Consider the following 20,863-nt stretch of genomic DNA (forward strand, 5'->3'; position numbering starts at 1 on the left):
GCGTAATCACTTTATTAAGGTACATAATATTACATATGGGAAATAACTTTCAACATATGAATATCTACAGTAGTACATTGGTTCGCTGCACCTTGACAGCATTGCTGAGTACCTCTAGCTATGTCATTAATAACATAGGTACTGCAACAATTTAGCCAACTAATCCAACCAATCATTACTGAGATACATGTTCAATTCAAAGTTTATACCCCAGAAGGAACAATGAAGCTAAGCAACTTTGAGCGTGATGAAAATTGGAACTACTTTCCAGTTCTTTCCTTTATAAGTCCTTTCGTTTCAGATATTTCCAAGTTCTTTAGTTACTGTAGGTATAAGCTCCCAATATTCTTTCCAATATAAAGCTATGATTACATTTCCAAGTTCTTTAGTTACTGTAGGTATAAGCTCCCAATATTCTTTCCAATATAAAGCTATGATTATGAACTACATACGCATAGTTCCTTCTTCCTGAAATCTCCAAGAGTTCTGACTATTAGGTGCGATGATTATTTGACTAGCAATTCGTTTGTTTTGACAGTCATGGTTCCCAAGTCAGTAGTACATTGGTTCGCTGGTACATACGCATAGTTCCTTCTTCCTGAAATCTCCAAGAGCTCTGACTATTAGGTGCGATGATTATTTGACTAGCAATTCGTTTGTTTTGACAGTCATGGTTCCCAAGTCAGTGGTACATTGGTTCGCTGCACCTTGACAGCATTGCTGAGTACCTCTAGCTATGTCATTAATAACATAGGTACTGCAAGATTCTGAAAGTGAATTGGTGAGCCTCTCGAGGTCTGGTTTTGTTTCCTACATTTTCCGCTCTGGATATTTCCTTCGTGACACCGGAAGGAAAGTTCACGAGATTTTTATACGGGTTTCCTTAATTGACGGATCAACCTTGGTGTTTACTGATTTACCTTGTACCTACCTTTCCCAAAGTTCCATCAACCTATCTACAGGCTACACTCGTAACTCCATAGTTATATGAAGTTATGCAATACTAAGGAGTAACACAGTTTTTCTCATTTTCCTCTTGGCTAAACTTTATAGCTTTATGCAACAGGCATATGGTAGGTAGGTGTAATACTAATAAAATAGAGTGGTGGAACTCTAGTAAAATTTGGAGTACTCTTAGGTGCAATTGAAATATGTATTATCAAATGACAGAGTACCAATGATCGAGGTACGCCGACGTCAAATGACGGAGGAAATGTCATAACGATTGGATCATTCGAATATTAATTATATGTTAGGCAAAGATCCAATGTTATTTTTGTTTTCTTCTTCTACTCATACCTATATGAAGAAATTTGGCAATTTTCGGTTTCTAGCAAGCAGCAATAAACTATGTTTAACTCTTTGGAGTAATTTGACGTAACAAGCTATCGGTTGTAATCAGCAGACCATGTTGTCATTATTGCAAAGTCCATATTACCCTTCCAATTCTTATTGAAATACAAGTATAATTTTGAGGAAAAATATCTTTCAGAGATACCTAACGGGGGAAAAAACATCAGCCTTTTGCATTCAGAACATTTTGAAGGGGCAATATGAACTTCCGTTTTATACGTTACGTAACATCCGTAGAAAAGAAAGGTACCTACCTACTTCCGTTCAGAGAATATAGACCATTTTTTTCCTACCATACCATAATGAGCTCCAAATGAACTCTTAAGGCCATCTTGTATAATGGCCAGTTCAAGGCAAGTTTTTTTTTCACTACCAAATAAACCTTACTGTTCTGTCACTTACCTAATTACTTAACTTTCAGAATTCAGACCCTTTCCCTCTGCTTACCTCCTTTCTCCTCCACATTGGAATAATCTTTCTTCCTCTTATTAGCATTATAACATCTACCTATAGGTACTATGTATTATAGGAGTGAGGGTAATAAGAAACACTTGTTGCCCGGCGGATTTTCTTTTCAAGGCACTTTACCCAAGTATACCTACATAATGTAACAACATTATTTTTTACATGTGTAGGAAACTACATTAGGTACCTACTTTACAGTTTACATTAGAAATGTAGGTAAGTTTACAAAATCAGGTCACTCTTAAGTGAAGGCATGTACCCAAAGATTCATCGATCACAAGTGATGACAATGTGTTCAGCAAAATGAGAAAACAATAAAAATCGAAGTATCTGAGAACGACTTAACAACCATTTTGTTTTCAGTGGCACATACATGTGTGCTAAATCAGGTCCTGCCAGCCTATTTAATTCCCGCCCGGGCGGGTTTTATCCTGAACGGATAATATTCGTTCTCGAAACGGCTGGCTTTCTTCTATCCTGTCTTCCTTCTCTCTTCGATTTCGGGACTATAAGGCCTTAGCAAATACAGATCCCTCTGTCAAACGAAAAAAAAACCCAGATCCATGAAGTCCTAACCATCCTGAGTCATTTTGAAAGTCTCCTACAAAAGGAAACTAAAACCGAAGCTTCAATGGTCCGGGGCACACTTTGAAATTAGGTAAAGTCAATCCTGTGGGATTCAGAAGTCTGATTGTTTACATATTTTAATCCAGAGTACAAATTGACCAAATGGTTTAATCCAATAGGAGAAGATTAAATTTTAAATATCAAAGAGGGACCCCGAATCCGATCTTCCGATCATGAAAAAGATAAGATACCTATATCCTCGTAATTTGGTTTAGTGTTTAGTGGATGTGCCACATTTACCAAGCAAAAAGATCAGGTTATTCAGGGTTTTTCAGTTTGGTTTCTTCAATCGACCGAAGTCGATGGTGTGATCAACATTGTGAGGACGCTTCTTTAGAGAGCACCTAGCTGTCATCAGTGGCTGTCCAGCCATCAGCTTCTTCTTCTTCTTCTTCTTCTTCTTCTTCTTCTTCTTCTTGTCTGGCCCTGGCCATCAGCTAATTCTTCGAATTCCGCCACTGGAACTGAATTGGTGTATGAAAGATTGGGTGATTTTATTAAACAAATAACCAAATCAATAAAATCTTATTGTCCTCAGCACAGAGTGATTGCAAGTACTCAGTGATTGTTTGTGACAAGACGATCCTTTCAATCCAGCAGGTCGAATTTAGGTAGGCAAAAATATTTTCAACATCAATCTAATGATGTTGAATACTTTTACTGCCCAAAGTGCCCAAAAGTTGTAGGTTTGTGAACAAGCGTAGCGGAGGATAATCAAGACGATCCTTTCATTCCAGCAGGTCGAATTTCGGTAGGCAAAAATTTCTTCAACATCAATCTAATGATGTTGAATACTTTTACTGCCCAAAGTGCCCAAAAGTTGTAGGTTTGTGAACAAGCGTAGCGGAGGATAAAACTCAGTGATTGTTTGTGACAAGACGATCCTTTCAATCCAGCAGGTCGAATTTAGGTAGGCAAAAATTTCTTAAACATCAATCTACTGATGTTGACTTCTTTTACAGCCCAAAAGCTGTAGGTTTGATGTGAACCAGCGTAGCGGAGGATAAAACCCTCAAAGATCCTCGTCTTCTCTCTGAGAAGGGTGCAGAAATATCAGGACTAATCCAAGTTTGGACATCTAACAATAAGAGAAGTTATTTGCATAAAAATTGAACCACCATTTAATTATGTCCTTTATACCCCTGCCCTGGTTAGGTAGCCGTAGTTTGAAATCATATAAGTAGGTATTGCTCATGTTGAGGTAAAAAATGTAAAGCAGAAAACAAGATTTGAAAAAATTGCAAATGAGTTTTTTTCTTCTAAAGACGTAACAGATCCATTGTCAGTGGAGCTACTGTGTTGTTGACTGATTCAAGGGGACAGCATCTGTAAGTCGTCTTCCTCGTCTCCTCTCTGAGAAGGGTGCAGAAATATCAGGACTAATCCAAGTTTGGACATCTAACAGTAAGAGAAGTTATTTGCATAAAAATTGAACCACCATTTAATTATGTCCTTTATACCCCTGCCCTGGTTAGGTAGCCGTAGTTTGAAATGTCCACCCAAATCATGGTCCCTAATCAATAGAAATGGACCATTTTTACCTCTTACATAAATCATGGAAATAGAAGGAAAGGGATCTCATGTACTGTACGATATAAACACCTCTGTAGATAGTTAGTTAGGTAGTTACCTACCTAATGTCACAACTGGTTCCCCATAACTCACTCAATCTACATTACCTACCCGTATGCCTTCGTAATATAACTACATATAAGTATTTGAAAAAATTGCAAATGAGTTTTTTCTTCTAAAGACGTAACAGATCCATTGTCAGTAGAGCTACTGTGTTGTTGACTGATTCAAGGGGACAGCATCTGTAAGTCGTCTAAGTTACTTTCCATCAAGTTTACCAAGACAAGATCCATTTAAACACCTCTATAGATAGTTAGTTAGGTAGTTACCTACCTAATGTCACAACTGGTTCCCCATAACTCACTCAATCTACATTACCTACCCGTATGCCTTCGTCCCATTACATTACCAAGAACATCAAAGAACATAAGGAATTTCACTTGAGAAAGGATATAGTGACTGGATGAACCAGAAGATTTTCAAACAGCTGTCCCAATTTAATTAAAAAAAATCCCCCTCTTTTTCCCCAAAATGTTTGATAGAAACAACTGCTACGGTCTTATCGTCCCGAAAGCGAAGAAAGAAGGAAGACAGGATAGGGGAAAGCCAGCCGTTCCGAGAATGAACCTTAGGTATCTATCAGTTCTGACGGACATTAACAGTCAAAGCTGAGCGACCGGTCTAAAAAAATTCTACAGCCCAGGGGACCCAGTATAAAAAGCAATTAGTTACTTGCCTCTGAATAGGAATTTCACTTGAGAAAGGATATAGTGACTGGATGAACCAGAAGATTTTCAAACAGCTGTCCCAATTTAATTGAAAAAATTCCCCCTCTTTTTCCCCAAAAGGTTTGATAGAAACAACTGCTACGGTCTTATCGTCCCGAAAGCGAAGAAAGGAGGAAGACAGGATAGGAGAAAGACAGCAGTTCCGAGAACGAACCTCATCAGTTCTGACGGACTTTAACAGTTAAAGCTGAGCGACCGGTCAAAAAAAAATTCTACAGCCCAGGGGACCCAGTATAAAAAGCAATTAGTTACTTGCCTCTGAATATGATTGGCGTTTAATATACGAGTTCTAATATTGGCACCAGATATATTCCATATCTTCAAAGGAATCTCTTCTAAATGATCGAACATTGCAAGTTGTCGCTGTGTAACCTAGTTGTTCCATATCTTCAAAGGAATCTCTTCTAAATGATCGAACATTGCAAGTTGTCGCTGTGTAACACCTAGTTGTGCTTGCCAGAAAGTAAGAGTTATGGGTCTGCCGTGCAAGTTAAATAGGTGCACCTATGCTACAAGAAGTGTACCCAGGTAAGAAGGGGAAAGTTGATGGGCCTATGCATAAATTTGATCTGTGAACGTAAAGTGGTGGACTTACAAATTGAACTGAAAGCCTTATTGAGTTAAATAGGTGCACCTATGCTACAAGAAGTGTACCCAGATACCTAAGAAGAGGAAAGTTGATGGGCCTATGCATAAATTTGATCCGTGAACGTAAAGTGGTGGACTTACAAATTGAACTGAAAGCCTTCCTTATTTTAGCAAGCTGTCTGCCCATATATGTAGGTACTTTATTCATAATATGTAAATGGTAGATAATAATAAGCTATCTATTTTTTATTTCTGATTAAAGCTCTAATTTTTAAAAACCTTTTGTCCGTGTTCCTAATATCTGCCTCTTTAAATTATTTAAAACAAAAATTTTTATGTAGGTACTTTATGTAGGTACTTTATATTTTATGTAGGTACTTTATATTTTATGTAGGTACTTTATTAATATGTAAATGGTAATAATAAGGTGTCTATTTTTTATTTCTGATTTAAGCTCTAATTTTTAAAAACCTCTTGTCTGTGTTCCTATCTACCTCTTTAAATTATTTAAAACAAAAATCCCTAAGAAGGGGAAAGTTGATGGGCCTATGCATAAATTTGATCTGTGAACGTAAAGTGGTGGACTTACAAATTGAACTGAAAGCCTTCCTTATTTTAGCAAGCTGTCTGCCCATATAGGTATGTATGTAAGTAGGTACTTTATTAATATGTAAATGGTAATAATAAGGTATCTGTTTTTTATTTCTAATTAAAGCTCTAATTTTTAAAAACCTCTTGTCCGTGTTCCTATCTAGCTCTTTAAATTATTTGAAACAAAAATCAAACTTGGCATTATTGATGATCTTGTTTCTTTTTGGAGCAATCATCAGGGAGTGTCGGTATCTCTTGAAATCGTCCTCATCAAACTAACACAAGTAATAATTTAACAATTGATGGTAGATTTTATTATCATTATTATTGAAATTGATAAAAATATAGAATAGTATGTGGGAATTCACATTGGGTGGGAAGTTAGAGACATGTGCCTAAATTAGTTTCTGGATTTAAACTGTATCAAAACTGCTAACAATGTATTTCCCACAGAGATAACCATCATGTAACTTGTAATATCATAAACATGCCAAATTAAAGATTAAAATAAGTCCAATGGACCAGTTGGATGAGAATTTACAAGGTTTAGAGCTAAAGCTCTTACCAACTACCTAATCAAAATTCTAATTCTATGATAGTCAATCCATCATTTAATTGTTTAGAACTCTTTTATCTTGATAGACTTGAATATGATGTTAATGACCTAACCGGGCATCAGCAAAATGCAAGACTCATAGAAACCTACTTTAATTGTAGGAGGTTAATGAGTTGAAACCTCACAGCACAACGATTGTAACACACATATTTGGTTGAGTAGTTAGGTATTTAAAACGAAGATTTTCAAGACAAACTGCATACTAGATAAACAATGAGGAATCTATATACCTACAAGTACTTACATTCAAAACAAAAGTCCAACATGGAAGCTGTAGTACTTACAGTAGATACACAACTAGAAATCTATTATGCTCACAATCAAAACAAAAGTCCAACTATAGGAAGCTATAATTCTCATCGTCCACTACAACTTGAACTGCAAGGTCGGTAACCTCAACACTAGAAAATACTCAAGAAGCTACACTTGAAACTTTCTAAACATCCAGGCAATATAAACAAGGTTTACTCTCTTCAAGAAGTCATCCTTACAACTTCCTTTAAAAAGTTCTCAAGAGGTGAAACCTGTTTTTCCAGCAACATGTTCCAAAAAGGTCGGTAACCTCAACACTAGAAAATACTCAAGAAGCTATACACTTGAAACTTTCTAAACATCCAGGCAATATAATGTTTACTCTCTTCAAGAAGTCATCCTTACAACTTCCTTTAAAAAGTTCTCAAGAGGTGAAACCTGTTTTTCCAGCAACATGTTCCAAACAGGTCGGTAACCTCAACACTAGAAAATACTCAAGAACCTACACTTGAAACTTTCTAAACATCCAGGCAATATAAACAAGGTTTACTCTCTTCAAGTCATCCTTACAACTTCCTTTAAAAAGTTCTCAAGAGGTGAAACCTGTTTTTCCAGCAACATGTTCCAAAGGTTTACTCTCTTCAAGTCATCCTTACAACTTCCTTTAAAAAGTTCTCAAGAGGTGAAACCTGTTTTTCCAGCAACATGTTCCAAAATGCAGCCATAAATGGAAGATGGACAAGAGTTTCACTTAGATGCTAATGCTAGTAGGCCATAGGTTACTGTAACCTGTCTGGGGAAAGAGAAAATAACTGCCAAAATGAGACTGAAAACTCCTTTTCATGTACCTACATGGTCGATGGCCCAACTTATTACAACAATATCCATAGGTATGTAAAGGTGTGTCCATACAGAGTCGACCGGCCGTCGCGTCGCGTCGATCGATGTCGACTGAATAATCGACACTGCCTAGATTCATCTTGTCGATCGACGGCCGGTCGACTATGTGTGGACACACCTTTAGGTAGGTACTTACAAAACAAGATCCAAGGTTTTCCTAGGTTTCCGACACATTAGAGTGTAGGAAAACCAATATCTTTGTTCTAATACAAATCGAACTTGGATTCTTCTTCTTCTTCTTCTTCTATGGCAATGGATGCAGGTATTTTTAGATTGCCCCGTAGGCTACTATAACTTGTTCAATCCAATAGATATACCTACCTATGTACGTATTTTGTTAAATCTTAACCTCTGCCAAAGACTTGCTCTTCTTCTTCTTCTTCTTCTTCTTCTTCTTCTTCTTCTTCTATCTATGGCAATAGATGTAGCGATGTAGGTATTTTTAGATTGCCCCGTAGGCTACTATAACTTGTTCAATCCAATAGATATACCTACCTAGGTATGTACGTATTTTGTTAAATCTTAACCCCTGCCAAAGAATTGCCAAAAGTGAAACAAAAACGTAGATAACTTTCTCGACTTTGGCAAATTGGCAGTTCACGATTTTTACTCTCTGAATTGGTTTACATAGAGCCGGGGCCACACTCAGAGATTAAACTAAACTATGATTAGATAACTTTTGATCTAGGATTAGGCAATCTGATTGTTGGCAACCTTCTATCCTCGATTTGGACACCTCTTCGAGTCCATTGGCCGTTGGTTTACATAGAGCCGGGGCCACACTCAGAGATTAAACTAAACTATGATTAGATAACTTTTGATCTAGGATTAGGCAATCTGATTGGCTGAAAATTTTAAATCAACCACGAGGAGTCAGCGCAGCCTAGCGGCATGCGACGACAGAAATTATTTTTTAATATTCTTGATTTTCTAAACCTATACTTATTTGCTCATGTAGTACCTAAGTATCTGCCACCATGCGGCATTGCATCGCGGCTACTCTTTGGCAGAGAAATTACCGGCATGCACCAAATACGTCTTTATCAGGTAGGTTTGTAGATAGGTAGTAAATACGTCTTAACTTACTACATACTAGTTTCGAGTTATGATTGGCAACCTTCTATCCTCGATTTGGACACCTCTTCGAGTCCATTGGCCGTTGGTTTACATAGAGCCGGGGCCACGCTCAGAGATTAAACTAAACTATGATTAAATGAATTTTGATCTAGGATTAGGCAATCTGATTGGCTGAAAATTTTAAATCAACCACGAGGAGTCAGCGCAGCCTAGCGGCATGCGACGACAGACGTCTTAACTTACTACATACTAGTTTCCTTGAAATATGTAGCTATACGTATCTATGCAAAAAGGCAGTCTCTTTGAAAAGAAAGCGAAAATTTTCAAGACAAACTGCATACTAGATAAACAATAAGGAATCTATACCTACAAGTACTTACATTCAAAACAAAAGTCCAACATGGAAGCTGTAATACTTACCGTAGATACACAACTAGAAATCTATGCTCACAATCAAAACAAAAGTCCAACTAGGAAGCTATAACACTCATCGTCCACTACAACTTGAAGCGACGACAGTACTTTGAATGCCCAAGTTCCTAATGGATTACTGAAGCAACGTTCCTTTTTTTTGGTATCTAGATGGGTAACCATCTAGGCAATTGCGTGCAGCTGGCTTTTCCCGGCCTTACTCAGGTAAATAATATGAGTAGGTAAATTAGGCGGGCAGCTTGTCGCCGAATGGCGGATAAAACCCCACTCACTAAAATTAACAGTTTTATACAATCATATAATGACCTTTTTTATCATTGGGCTACTCATAAAATAGTCCTCTAGTGCAGCGAAGAGGTTTTCAGTCTCAGATATTTGCTCATTGATCCGCGATAGACAATAACAAACCCAACGATTGCAACACTGCCTCCTTGCTTGCAATATTATAATTTGTAATGATCGAGGAAATGACATGCCTGGAGAAAAAAATATGAGAAAGATGCATTAGACGTTAGGTAGTACTTACTCCAGGTACCTACTTTTTTGTATTTCGATAAAAAGCTATGTATAGGTATTTAGCAAAAAGGTATTCTTCATTATCATAAATTTCAATTTTCCGTTCCACCTTGTATCTTCCAACTGGAGAGAAGAAACTTATTGGAGCAAATTTCTATATAAAAATGAATATTGTACAATGATGCGTGATCATAAAAAGGTAAAAAAAGGAGAAAGATGCATTAAACGTTAGGTAGTACTTACTCTAGGTACCTATATTTTTGTATTTCAATAAAAAGCTGTGTATTTAGCAAAAAGGTATTCTTAATTATCATAAATTTCAATTTTCCGTTCCATCTTGTATCTTCCAACTGGAGAGAAGAAACTTATTGGAGCAAATACTAATGAAAAATACCTAACTATGTTAAGGTAGCGTATAACTTTTTATTAAAACACAATGGTACCCTTTCCTGGTAGAGTTTGAAGCTCTACAAGGAGAGACCAAAAGCTCTGGGAATACTTGTAATAGAGCGTTACTAGAGGTAGTGTAAGGTGAAAGTATCACGGTAGAATTCTTACAGTTTGATATAGTGAAATGGATACCTTTTTACTGTAGGTATAGGTATAGGTGGGTACTAGGTACATATTGCCAGGGTAATGGCCACTGTTCCCTGTTAAGTCTACCTCTTTATCCCTAAAAAGAGAATATCTTCCAGAATTGTATAGGTAGAACTGTGTTTAAAACGAATCTTTCCACAGGATATGGAGATATTTTTTACTCTCAAAGAGCATTTCACTTGTTAGAAACGGCTGTGCCCGAAATACTATACTGTAGGTATTAGAAGCATTATGTTATGCATAGGTATAGGTGGGTACTAGGTACATCTGGTACATATTGCCAGGGTAATGGCAACTGTTCCCTGTTAAGTCTACCTCTTTATCCCTAAAAAGAGAATATCTTCCAGAATTGTATAGATTGCCAGGGTTATGGCCACTGTTCCCTGTTAAGTCTACCTCTTTATCCCTAAAAAGAGAATATCTTCCAGAATTGTATAGGTAGAACTGTGTCTAAAACGAATCTTTCCAAAAGACATGGAGATATTTTTTATTGTCAAAGAGCATTTCACTTGTGACAAACGGCTGTGCCCGAAATACTATGCCCCAAATTGCCAAAGTCTTCACCGAATGAGAGACACTTTTATTCCATCGTAGACTTACTATACCTATTAGTTCAACAGCAGGGGGGATGAAAGAGAAATTAAACATCACGAAAACCTCTAGATTCCTGGAAATTGAAATACACACAGGTAGAGGTAGGTAATAGGGTATTATGTAGGTACCTGTTTCACTATAATTGTGCAGAATTTCAGAAACACGCAACACGTGGAGCAAAATTTCGAACTCTATTATCGTCAGCAAAACAATAAAATTTGTCTTTCAAAAGGCATTTCACTTGTGACAAACGGCTGTGCCCGAAATACTATGCCCCAAAGTGCCAAAGTCTTAACCGAATGAGAGATACTTTTATTCCATCTAAACTTATATACTGAACCTATTAGTTCAACAGCAGGGGGGATGAAAGAGAAATTAAACACGAAAACGAAAAGCTCTAGATTCCTGGAAATTGAAATACACACATTAGTTGTCAACTTACACATACTCTGGCATAAATGCATCAGGAGTGGCAATTGACAGCGTTAACCGCGTTACCAATACATAAGAGGTTCTAAGAAGAGATCCCAAGAAATACCTAAATGAAAATAAACTAGTATGGCTTCGCTATAACTGTATAGTAATAGAAAGTAAAAAGACCAAGGTTTGAATGGTAAAATAAGGGAAATCCCATGTCAAAGTGTATGTTAACAACCTCCAAGCTAAGCTTGCTTGGAGACTGTTCAGATGTAGTCTCCGAGAATGCTTAGAGAATAATAAAACACAGGAATAATATGAGTAGGTAAATTAGGCGGGCAGCTTGTCGCCGAATAGCGGATAAAACCCCACTCACTAAAATTAACAGTTATACAATCATATAATGACCTTTTTTTACTTTCTTTTATCATTGGGCTACTCATAAAATAGTCCTCTAGTCAACTCTAGTGCAGCGAAGAGGTTTTCAGTCTCAGATATTTGCTCATTGATCCGCGATAGACAATAAAAAACCCAACGATTGCAACACTGCCTCCTTGCTTGCAATATTATAATTTGTAATGATCGAGGAAATGACATGCCTGGAGAAAAAAATTTTAGTTGTCAACTTACACATACTCTGGCATAAATGCATCAGGAGTGGCAATTGACAGCGTTAACCGCGTTACCAATATGTACATAAGAGGTTCTAAGAAGAGATCCCAAGAAATACCTAAATGAAAATAAACTAGTATGCCTTCGCTATAACTGTATAGTATAATAGAAAGTAAAAAGACCAAGGTTTGAATGGTAAAATAAGGGAAATCCAATGTTAAAGTGTATGTTAACAACCTCCAAGCTAAGCTTGCTTGGAGACTGTTCAGATGTAGTCTCCGAGAATGCTTAGAGAATAATAAAACACTTCAACATGAGGTTGTAGGTATGTTGTAATTTGTTGTATACCCAGCTCCCAGTTGTTACTGATTCTATTTTTCGACGTTCTTACCTACATTTCAGCGTTATAATAGCGAGGCAGATTGATAGCTACACTTACAAGTAACTTAGAAAGGTAATCATAAAGTGATGGATACAAAGATAGATGGCAATGTGATTAGTGTTAGTTTATTGGTTTCTGTGTAGTTTATAAACTTATGTTCATGCTCTCGTAATGAGATATGCTGAACAAAATTAGCTGAAAACTGATAGCGATTAGCGCTGACACAATCTATTATGACCATTATGTACTTGTGTACCACTTATCACGTAAAATACGTGCGCAACAACACCAAAATAACTTTTTCTTTTGGTTTGACAGATACAGGATTTGAAACTGAGCCCGAGTTCTTTCTGGTAAAATCAAAAATACTCGTAAAGATAGCGAGAGATAAGACATCAAAAGGAGGCAATTCATTATCAGATAACAAAGAAAATGTATCTATTATAATGGGACACTGAATCAAATCTAGTTGAAAATGTAGTCTAACAGGACTTGACCAGGATTAGTATAGAAATTCGCTGACGGATTATTACAACACGCAAGACCTAAAGTGTCATCTGAGCTAAGCTGAGCAAATGTTCTTAAATTTGGCGGAAAATGTCATTTCTGAATTTGTTTAAGTTGTATACCCGGCTCCCAGTTGTTACTGATTCTATTTTTCGACGTTCTTACCTACATTTCAGCGTTATAATAGCAAGGCAGATTGATAGCTACACTTACAAGTAACTTAGAAAGGTAATCATAAAGTGATGGATACAAAGATAGATGGCAATGTGATTAGTGTTGAGTCATTCTACATCGAGGAATACCTCATAGCTATGATTGTATGATTGTGGAGGCAATTCATTATCAGATAACAAAGAAAATGTATTATAATGGGACACTGAATCAAATCTAGTTGAAAATGTAGTCTAACAGGACTTGACCAGGATTAGTATAGAAATTCGCTGACGGATTATAATGGGACACTGAATCAAATCTAGTTGGAAATGTAGTCTAACAGGACTTGACCAGGATTAGTATAGAAATTCGCTGACGGATTGAGCACAGAGGTGTGTCGCATCACATGGTTCGGTCTGGTATCCAAACTTTCTGAGATATCCTAACGTACAAATGGGGGCAATTGATATATGAAGCTCACATGGGTCAAATTTCGGTCTGGTATCCAAACTTTCTGAGATATCCTAACGTACAAATGGGGGCAATTGATATATGAAGCTCACATGGGTCAAATTTCGAATTTGATATTCGAAATGTCACATAGGTCGAATTTCGAATATCAAAATGAATGTGTGTTGGTTATTTGTTGAGAAAATTCGTGTGATAAATCTAAAAGGACATTAATAAAACATCAAGATTCAAGGTATCTCAATTAATAGTGAATAGCATCATCAGCATTTACGAATTTTAGGAGCGACTATAAGAATCATTGCAACACGCAAGACCTAAGGTGTCATCTGAGCTAAGCTGAGCAAATGTTCTTAAATTTGGCGGAAAATGTCATTTTTGAATTTGTTTAAGCCTGGGGAGCTACTGAGCAAATGCTCTTATTTTTAGCGGAAAATTCAATTTCTAAATTTGTTTAAGTCTGTGTAGCATTGCAACACGCAAGACCTAAGGTGTCATCTGAGCTAGCTAAGCTGAGCAAATGTTGTTAAATTTGGCGGAAAATGTCATTTCTGAATTTGTTTAAGCCTGGGGAGCTACTGAGCAAATGCTCTTATTTTTAGCGGAAAATTCAATGGTCTTGTATCCAAACTTTCTGAGATATCCTACGTAGTACGTACAAATGGGGGCAATTGATATATGAAGCTCACATGGGTCAAATTTCGAATTTGATATTCGAAATGTCACATAGGTCGAATTTCGAGTCTGTGTATCTTAAGCTTCTACGAATCTACATAGGTACCTACTTAAGTACTTATTCTAGCAATAATAAAAAGGTTTTTATTGTTTCAAAGAACCAATGACGGGGCCCTAACACCAAGTGTACCAAGGTGCAATGACTGCTAGCATCCCGACGAAGAATGTCAAGCATCCTCTGGAGTCTACGTGGCTCCTATTAAGTACGTGGCCCTAATTTGTTGAGAAAATTCGTGTGACAAATCTAAAAGGACATTAATAAAACATCAAGATTCAAGGTATCTCATTTACGAATTTTATTAGGACCGGTACACATGGTACCACATGTCACCTAATTAATTACGTGGCCCCTATTTGGGCCCTTACACAAGCTTCTACATGTCTCCCAACTGCCTAGTCTCTTAATTACCTCTCCGAGTCCGGTTGTTAAACACAATATTTCAAAGAAATGTGGCATGTAAATATAAGGACTTTGGTATTTACTGAGAGAAGATCTTGAATCGTAGTTCTTTCAGCCTAGTCTGTTGACAGATGGTCTTCCAACCTTTCGACAGATCGTTGCGTGTAAACTGTCTACGCCATATTTGCAAAAATTTCCTTCGTTTGGACCAGAAATTTACGCATATATCGTATACACACGTAACTGTTGGAAGACCATGTTAGAGGGCCATTCGTTGAAAGATCAAGTTGGGAGATGTGTCATAGCCTGCATTAATTACGTGGCCCCTATTAGGGCCCTTACACAAGGTACTACATGTCTCCCAACTGCCTGGTCTGTTACTTACCTCTCCGAGTCCGGTTGTTAAACACAATAGGTATTTCAAAGAAATGTGGCATGTAAATATAAGGACTTTGGTTTTTACTGAGAGAAGATCTTGAATCGTCGTTCTTTTAGTCTAGTCTGTTGACAGACGGTCTTCCAACCTTTCGACAGATCGTTGTGTGTAAACTGTCTACGCCATATTTGCAAAAATTTCATTCGTTTGGACCTGAAATTTACACATATATCGTATACACACGTAACTGTTGGAAGACCATGTTAGAGGGCCATTCGTTGAAAGATCAAGTTGGGAGATGTGTCATAGCCTGTGTACCGGGCTTTTATGTACGTGACTGGATTTGTTAGGTGCATATTGTGCACGGACCATTGGGAAAGACATTCTCCTCTGAAGGATCCAGTGTTGCCGGGAGCAGCATCAACAGTGACGATGAAATCAGCTGTGATTCACTGAATAGCAGTGAGTTGGAGGAAATTACCGACAGCAAGAAACATGAGGATGATAGCAACATCGACTTCAAAACAAGTTTCAAAGAAAAGCAAAAGCTATTCTCACAGAAAATTGTAACCATCAATGAAAATAATTTGTTAGTAAAAAGTAACAATAACTTCGATAGCAATATCGACTTCAAAGCAAGTTTCAAAGAAAAGCAAAAGTTATTCTCACAGAAAATTGTAACCATCAATGAAAATAATTTGTTAGTAAAAAGTAACAATAACTTTGATGCTCAAGTAAATAATAGTAAGCATAGTTTTATTGAAAAGTTAAACGCTTTTGAACAAAAACAAATTTTAGGAAACGAATCTAAATGTAATAATAATGATAGTAAATTGAATGTATCTAAAGTAAGCTTTAATAGTAAAATTGTTCGTCATGATATTAACAATAGTTGTGAATCTAAAGAAAATAGTTCAAGTGTAAACCAAATAAGTGAACAAGAAAAATTAATTCATAATAAAAAATGTACTTCTGTCACTAAAATAGTACCAATATTAAAGAAAACATCCAATGTAACCTTTGTTAACAAAGAAAATCTGCTTTTGCTGCAGAAAATCTCAGACTGTGGGAATATCTGAGAAGTGGTGATAGCCTGATTGAGTTGGATTAGAAGAGGTTGTAGTTATGTTCCTCGAAAAATTTATCCTAGTAAGGTGTTTTCCAAGAAATCTGAAGCAATAATCTCTTTGACGTTAAACCTTTCGGTAACCTTTTTTAACAAGTGGTCAGTACGATAGTAAATTGAATGTATCTAAAGTAAGCTTTAATAGTAAAATTGTTCGTCATGATATTAACAATAGTTGTGAATTTAAAGAAAATAGTTCAAGTGTAAACCAAATAAGTGAACAAGAAAAAATAATTCATAATAAAAAATGTACTTCTGTCACTAAAATAGTACCAATATTAAAGAAAACATCCAATGTAACCTTTGTTAACAAAGAAAACACCTCAGCACCAAATGAGTTTGAGTCTGTAGCTATAACCGAAAGTGCAATCAGTGAATCCGTGCCTCGTGTGAGTAATGAAACATCCAGCGATAGTGAAATGGTGAATATAAACAACAATGAAAATTGTGTTAGTGAGAATTCTGTCAGTGATGGAGTTGAAAAGTTAGTAATAAGTAATTCTAGAGATCATCACACCGGATTAACCAAGATGAAATTCAAACGCAAAGAGATTCATTACGAAAAAAAAAAAAAGGTTAAAGAAAGGACACAAATATATTTACTTCAAGAAAGTAGAAACGAGGAAAAGCCAACGAGGTAAAAAGAAAGTGGACTTTGTGGCACCAGAATTCTCAATAAAGTCACATATCTCTACCATCCTTGGTAAGTTGGTAAAATAATTAATTGATTAGTAAGTTGAGAATGAAGAGATTGTAAAGATTTCTGGAAAGTAGAAACGAGGAAAAGCCAACGAGGAAAAAAGAAAGTGGACTTTGTGGCACCAGGATTCTCAATAAAGTCACATATATCTCTACCATCCTTGGTAAGTTGGTAAAATAATTAATTGATTAGTAAGTTGAGAATGAAGAGATTGTATGAACAGAATCAAGAATCAATCAAGTGAAGGACGATAATGAGCGGTTCTCTCTTTGGATCTCATTCGTTTTAAGAGATCCAGTGGACAAGTTAGACATCTTCAATAAATTACTCCTTATTGACTTTAAACACACACGCTAGTATGCCTCATCAGAGCAGCCATACCGTATTATAATAAACCTATGATTTGTAGGTACGGTATTAGAAAGTGTAAGTGAAGTCTCAAGTCCGTGGCTTCATCAGAGCAGCCATACCGTATTATAATAAATCTATGATTTGTAGGTACGGTATTAGAAAGTGTAAGTGAAGCCTGAAGTCCGTGGCTTATAAGGCGGACGGATTTATAAGGCACGCTAAAGAATTCTTTATTAGAGAGAAAGATTCCCTGGTTTTAATAGAAAGATCAGAGCAGCCATACCGTATTATAATAAACCTATGATTTGTAGGTACGGTATTAGAAAGTGTAAGTGAAGTCTCAAGTCCGTGGCTTATAAGGCGGACGGATTTATAAGGCACGCTAAAGAATTCTTTATTAGAGAGAAAGATTCCCTGGTTTTAATAGAAAGTGGGTTTTGATATAAAAGTAACTTCGGATTCTTCTTCGGAATATTAACTAAGTTGTGACGGAGACACGAGTGTATGGGGAATTTCGATATCAACCTGTTACCCGCCTTGGACGACCTGGAAGCGGGTTTTTGTAAGGGAAATTTAACGTTTTAAAGTTCAATTAGATGCTTGGCGTCAGTGCCTTTTGATGCACCATTGATTATTGCCTTTTTAGTGATGAGAGAGTTTGAGGAAGAGGACTTTTTTCCAGTCCAACGAGTTTAAACAGGAGGTAAAATTTGATTCTATCAGTAGGTATTTCATAAATCTCTCTCTCCCCATGAGAAGAGTGAAGAAGAAGAAGAAAAAGAGAGGAAGATAAGACCAATCAAAACACTACATAAATAATTTATTTCTGGTGATTTTGGCACATCCGCTAATCAGTGGATGTGCCAAAGAGAAAGAGAGGAAGATAAGACCAATCAAAACACTACATAAATAATTTATTTCTGGTGATTTTGGCACATCCGCATCCATTTATTGGTCTTGCTCGGCGTAGCTTAACATAGATGACGCTAAAACCGGTCTTAAATTAACGACTGAAGTTAGAACATTTAGGAATACTTAAGAGCAGGTAACATAAACTTAAGATCAGGTAACTTAAGTTCAGACAAATGTAACTTACTCACAAACCGGTAAGATGAAACCATGTGAATAATTTGCTCAAGTACTGGAATAAATAGGATAGGCATTAAAGTAATGATTTATTTAAGTCAAAACAAACAAAGACCTTCTTTAATTGTTCGCGTAATAGGACAAACCAGTCCTCGACCGACGGTAAAAATAGTCAGTAATTATCTACTTACTTAGATAGACTTTTACCTGCTTCTCTCTACATATTTCCTAAGTTCCTTTATTGTGACAATAAAAAACAAGTTAATTTTATATTTTTGTGCGTTTTGTAAGCTCTCCCTCTCTCTCTCTCTCTCTCTCTCTCTCTCTCTCATTATTTGTAAGAACAAACCTTTGTAGTTTCTGGCCTGTGTATTTCTATCCCCCCAAAAAAACACCTACTGGAATAAATAGGTATAGGAATTAAATTAATGATTTATTTAAATCAAAACAAATAAAGACCTTCTTTAATTGTTCGCGTAATAGGACAAACCAGTCCTCGACCGACGGTAAAAATAGTCAGTATAACCTAATTATCTAGGTACTTACTTAATACTTACCTGCTCTCTACATATTTCCTAATTTCCTTTATTGTAACAATAACAACCTAGGTAATTTTATATTTTTGTGCATTTTGTAAGCTCTCTCTCTCTCTCCTTCTCTCTCTCTCTCTCTCTCATTATTTGTAAGAACAAACCTTTGTAGTTTCTGGCCTGTGTATTTCTATAGTCTCCAGAGATCCCTGATGTCTGCACTCTACAAACTCTACAACATGATTAAAAAACATGAAACATCATGTTAATACCTTAATAATTAGAATAAAAGTACCCCTAAAATCCACCCCTAAATCCTTTATACCCTTAAAGGTCCAAAGTCTTGTGCTTTTTGTTCAAAATTAGTTCCATTTCTGTTTTTCATTACATAACATTACCTTTATTTCTTTCCATTTTGCTTTATACCCTTAAAGGTCCAAAGTCTTGTGCTTTTTGTTCAAAATTAGTTCCATTTCTGTTTTTCATTACATACCTAACATTACCTTTATTTCCATTTTTGTTGGTACTGGGAAGTTTTCAACTTTCTTTTCAATGTTCCATGAATTCATCAGGGATTAGAAAGTGAAATATTAGTACCTGGACACTTCTTTGTTATGTTGTTTCTTACCTAACCTCATCTAATAGAACAGGCGGTTTATCTTTAGGAACTTGGAGCATGGCATTGCCTGGACACTTCTTTGTTATGTTGTTTCTTACCTAACCTCATCCAATAGAACAGGCGGTTTATCTTTAGGAACTTGGAGCATGGCATTTTATACCATAATGTTTTAACATGATACTTCCACTTAAATGGCAATAGGACGACATTTTTTCCATCATTATTACTTATGTAAGCTTGTTATATCTATCCGACTCAAGATGTATGAATAGTTGGAGGAAGTACACTACAGACATAATTGAAGTACCTGGTCAGGTAGGTAGGTACCTACCCGAAGAAGACAGCTGGCTGTATGCTCATAAAATCATTTATGAAGCAATCCAATACATTATCTCACTACAGACATAATTGAAGTACCTAGTCAGGTAGGTAGGTAAATACCTGAAGAAGAATAGTGCTATTTTCTCAAACAAAGTTAGTAGGTAGTGTACTTTTCCAGTTTTTCCCTATTCTTCTTGTACTGCATTCTTTCTCAATCTTATTTGGGGGTATCCTTTAAATCAATATTAAAGTCCTGAAAAAGATAAAAAGATACTACAATTTTTACCTCAATTGCTTAAGAGTCCAAATAAAGCTTAGGGTCTTTACTTTTACTAATTCGTATAGGACTTCAAGAGCTCATAAGACACTAATGATAATTAGAGATTTATATCACTTTTCATAACCATCCTGTCTCATTAGCAAGCATGTAAAATTTAGGTAAGACTACTCTAAAGCATGATGTTCCCTTAGGGTAATCGGGTAAGTTTGTAAGATTGTTATATCTGTCCGACTCAAGATGTAGGAATAGTTGGAGGAAGTAAACTACAGACATAATTGAAGTACTTAGTCAGAAGAAGACAGCAGGCTGTATGCTCATAAAATCATTTATGAAGCAATCCAATACATTATCTGGGTGTAAAAACGGCAGTCCAAAGAAACATTCGGTCAGGTACCTACATGGGACCCAACTAATACCTTGTTTTTTGCCTCCGGACCGAACTCACCCACAGGACCCAACTCATACCTTTTTTTGGGTTTGGGACCGAACTCACCTTTTCCCATTTTCTCAAATAAAATTATTAGTAGGTAGAGTACTTTTCCAGTTTTTCCCTATTCCTCTTGTTCTTCTTTTACTGCACCTTTTCCCAATCTTATTTAGGTTTGGCGTTACCCTCCTTTAAATTAATATTAAAGTCCCGAAAAAGAGATTACAATTTTCACCTCAACTGCTCAACAGTCCAAATAAAGCTTAGGGTCTCTACTTTTGCTAATTCGTAGGAATCCGAATAGGACTTCAACAAGAGATCACAAGAGTAGACACTTATAGTAATTAGAGATTTATATCACTTTTAGTAACCATCCTGTCTCATTAGCAAGCATGTAAAATTTAG

At 36.4% G+C, this 20,863-nt stretch overlaps 1 protein-coding gene across 1 annotated transcript in view; it reads left to right on the top strand.

Moving 5' to 3' along the window:
- The window catches only part of LOC103518661 (splicing factor 3A subunit 3-like), a gene marked incomplete at its 3' end in the record, with an annotated part of 32,552 nt that extends 15,924 nt beyond the window's left edge, over positions 1-16,628 (top strand). The window contains exons 7-8 of the mRNA XM_026830397.1: positions 15,369-15,752; positions 16,429-16,628. Coding sequence (XP_026686198.1) covers positions 15,369-15,752; positions 16,429-16,628 — 584 coding nt within the window. The remainder of the gene's footprint in view (positions 1-15,368; positions 15,753-16,428) is intronic.
- Between the last annotated feature and the right edge of the window lie 4,235 nt (positions 16,629-20,863).

Source organism: Diaphorina citri, unplaced genomic scaffold, assembly GCF_000475195.1.
Source record: "Diaphorina citri unplaced genomic scaffold, Diaci psyllid genome assembly version 1.1 scaffold2294, whole genome shotgun sequence".
Lineage (NCBI taxonomy): Eukaryota > Metazoa > Arthropoda > Insecta > Hemiptera > Psyllidae > Diaphorina > Diaphorina citri.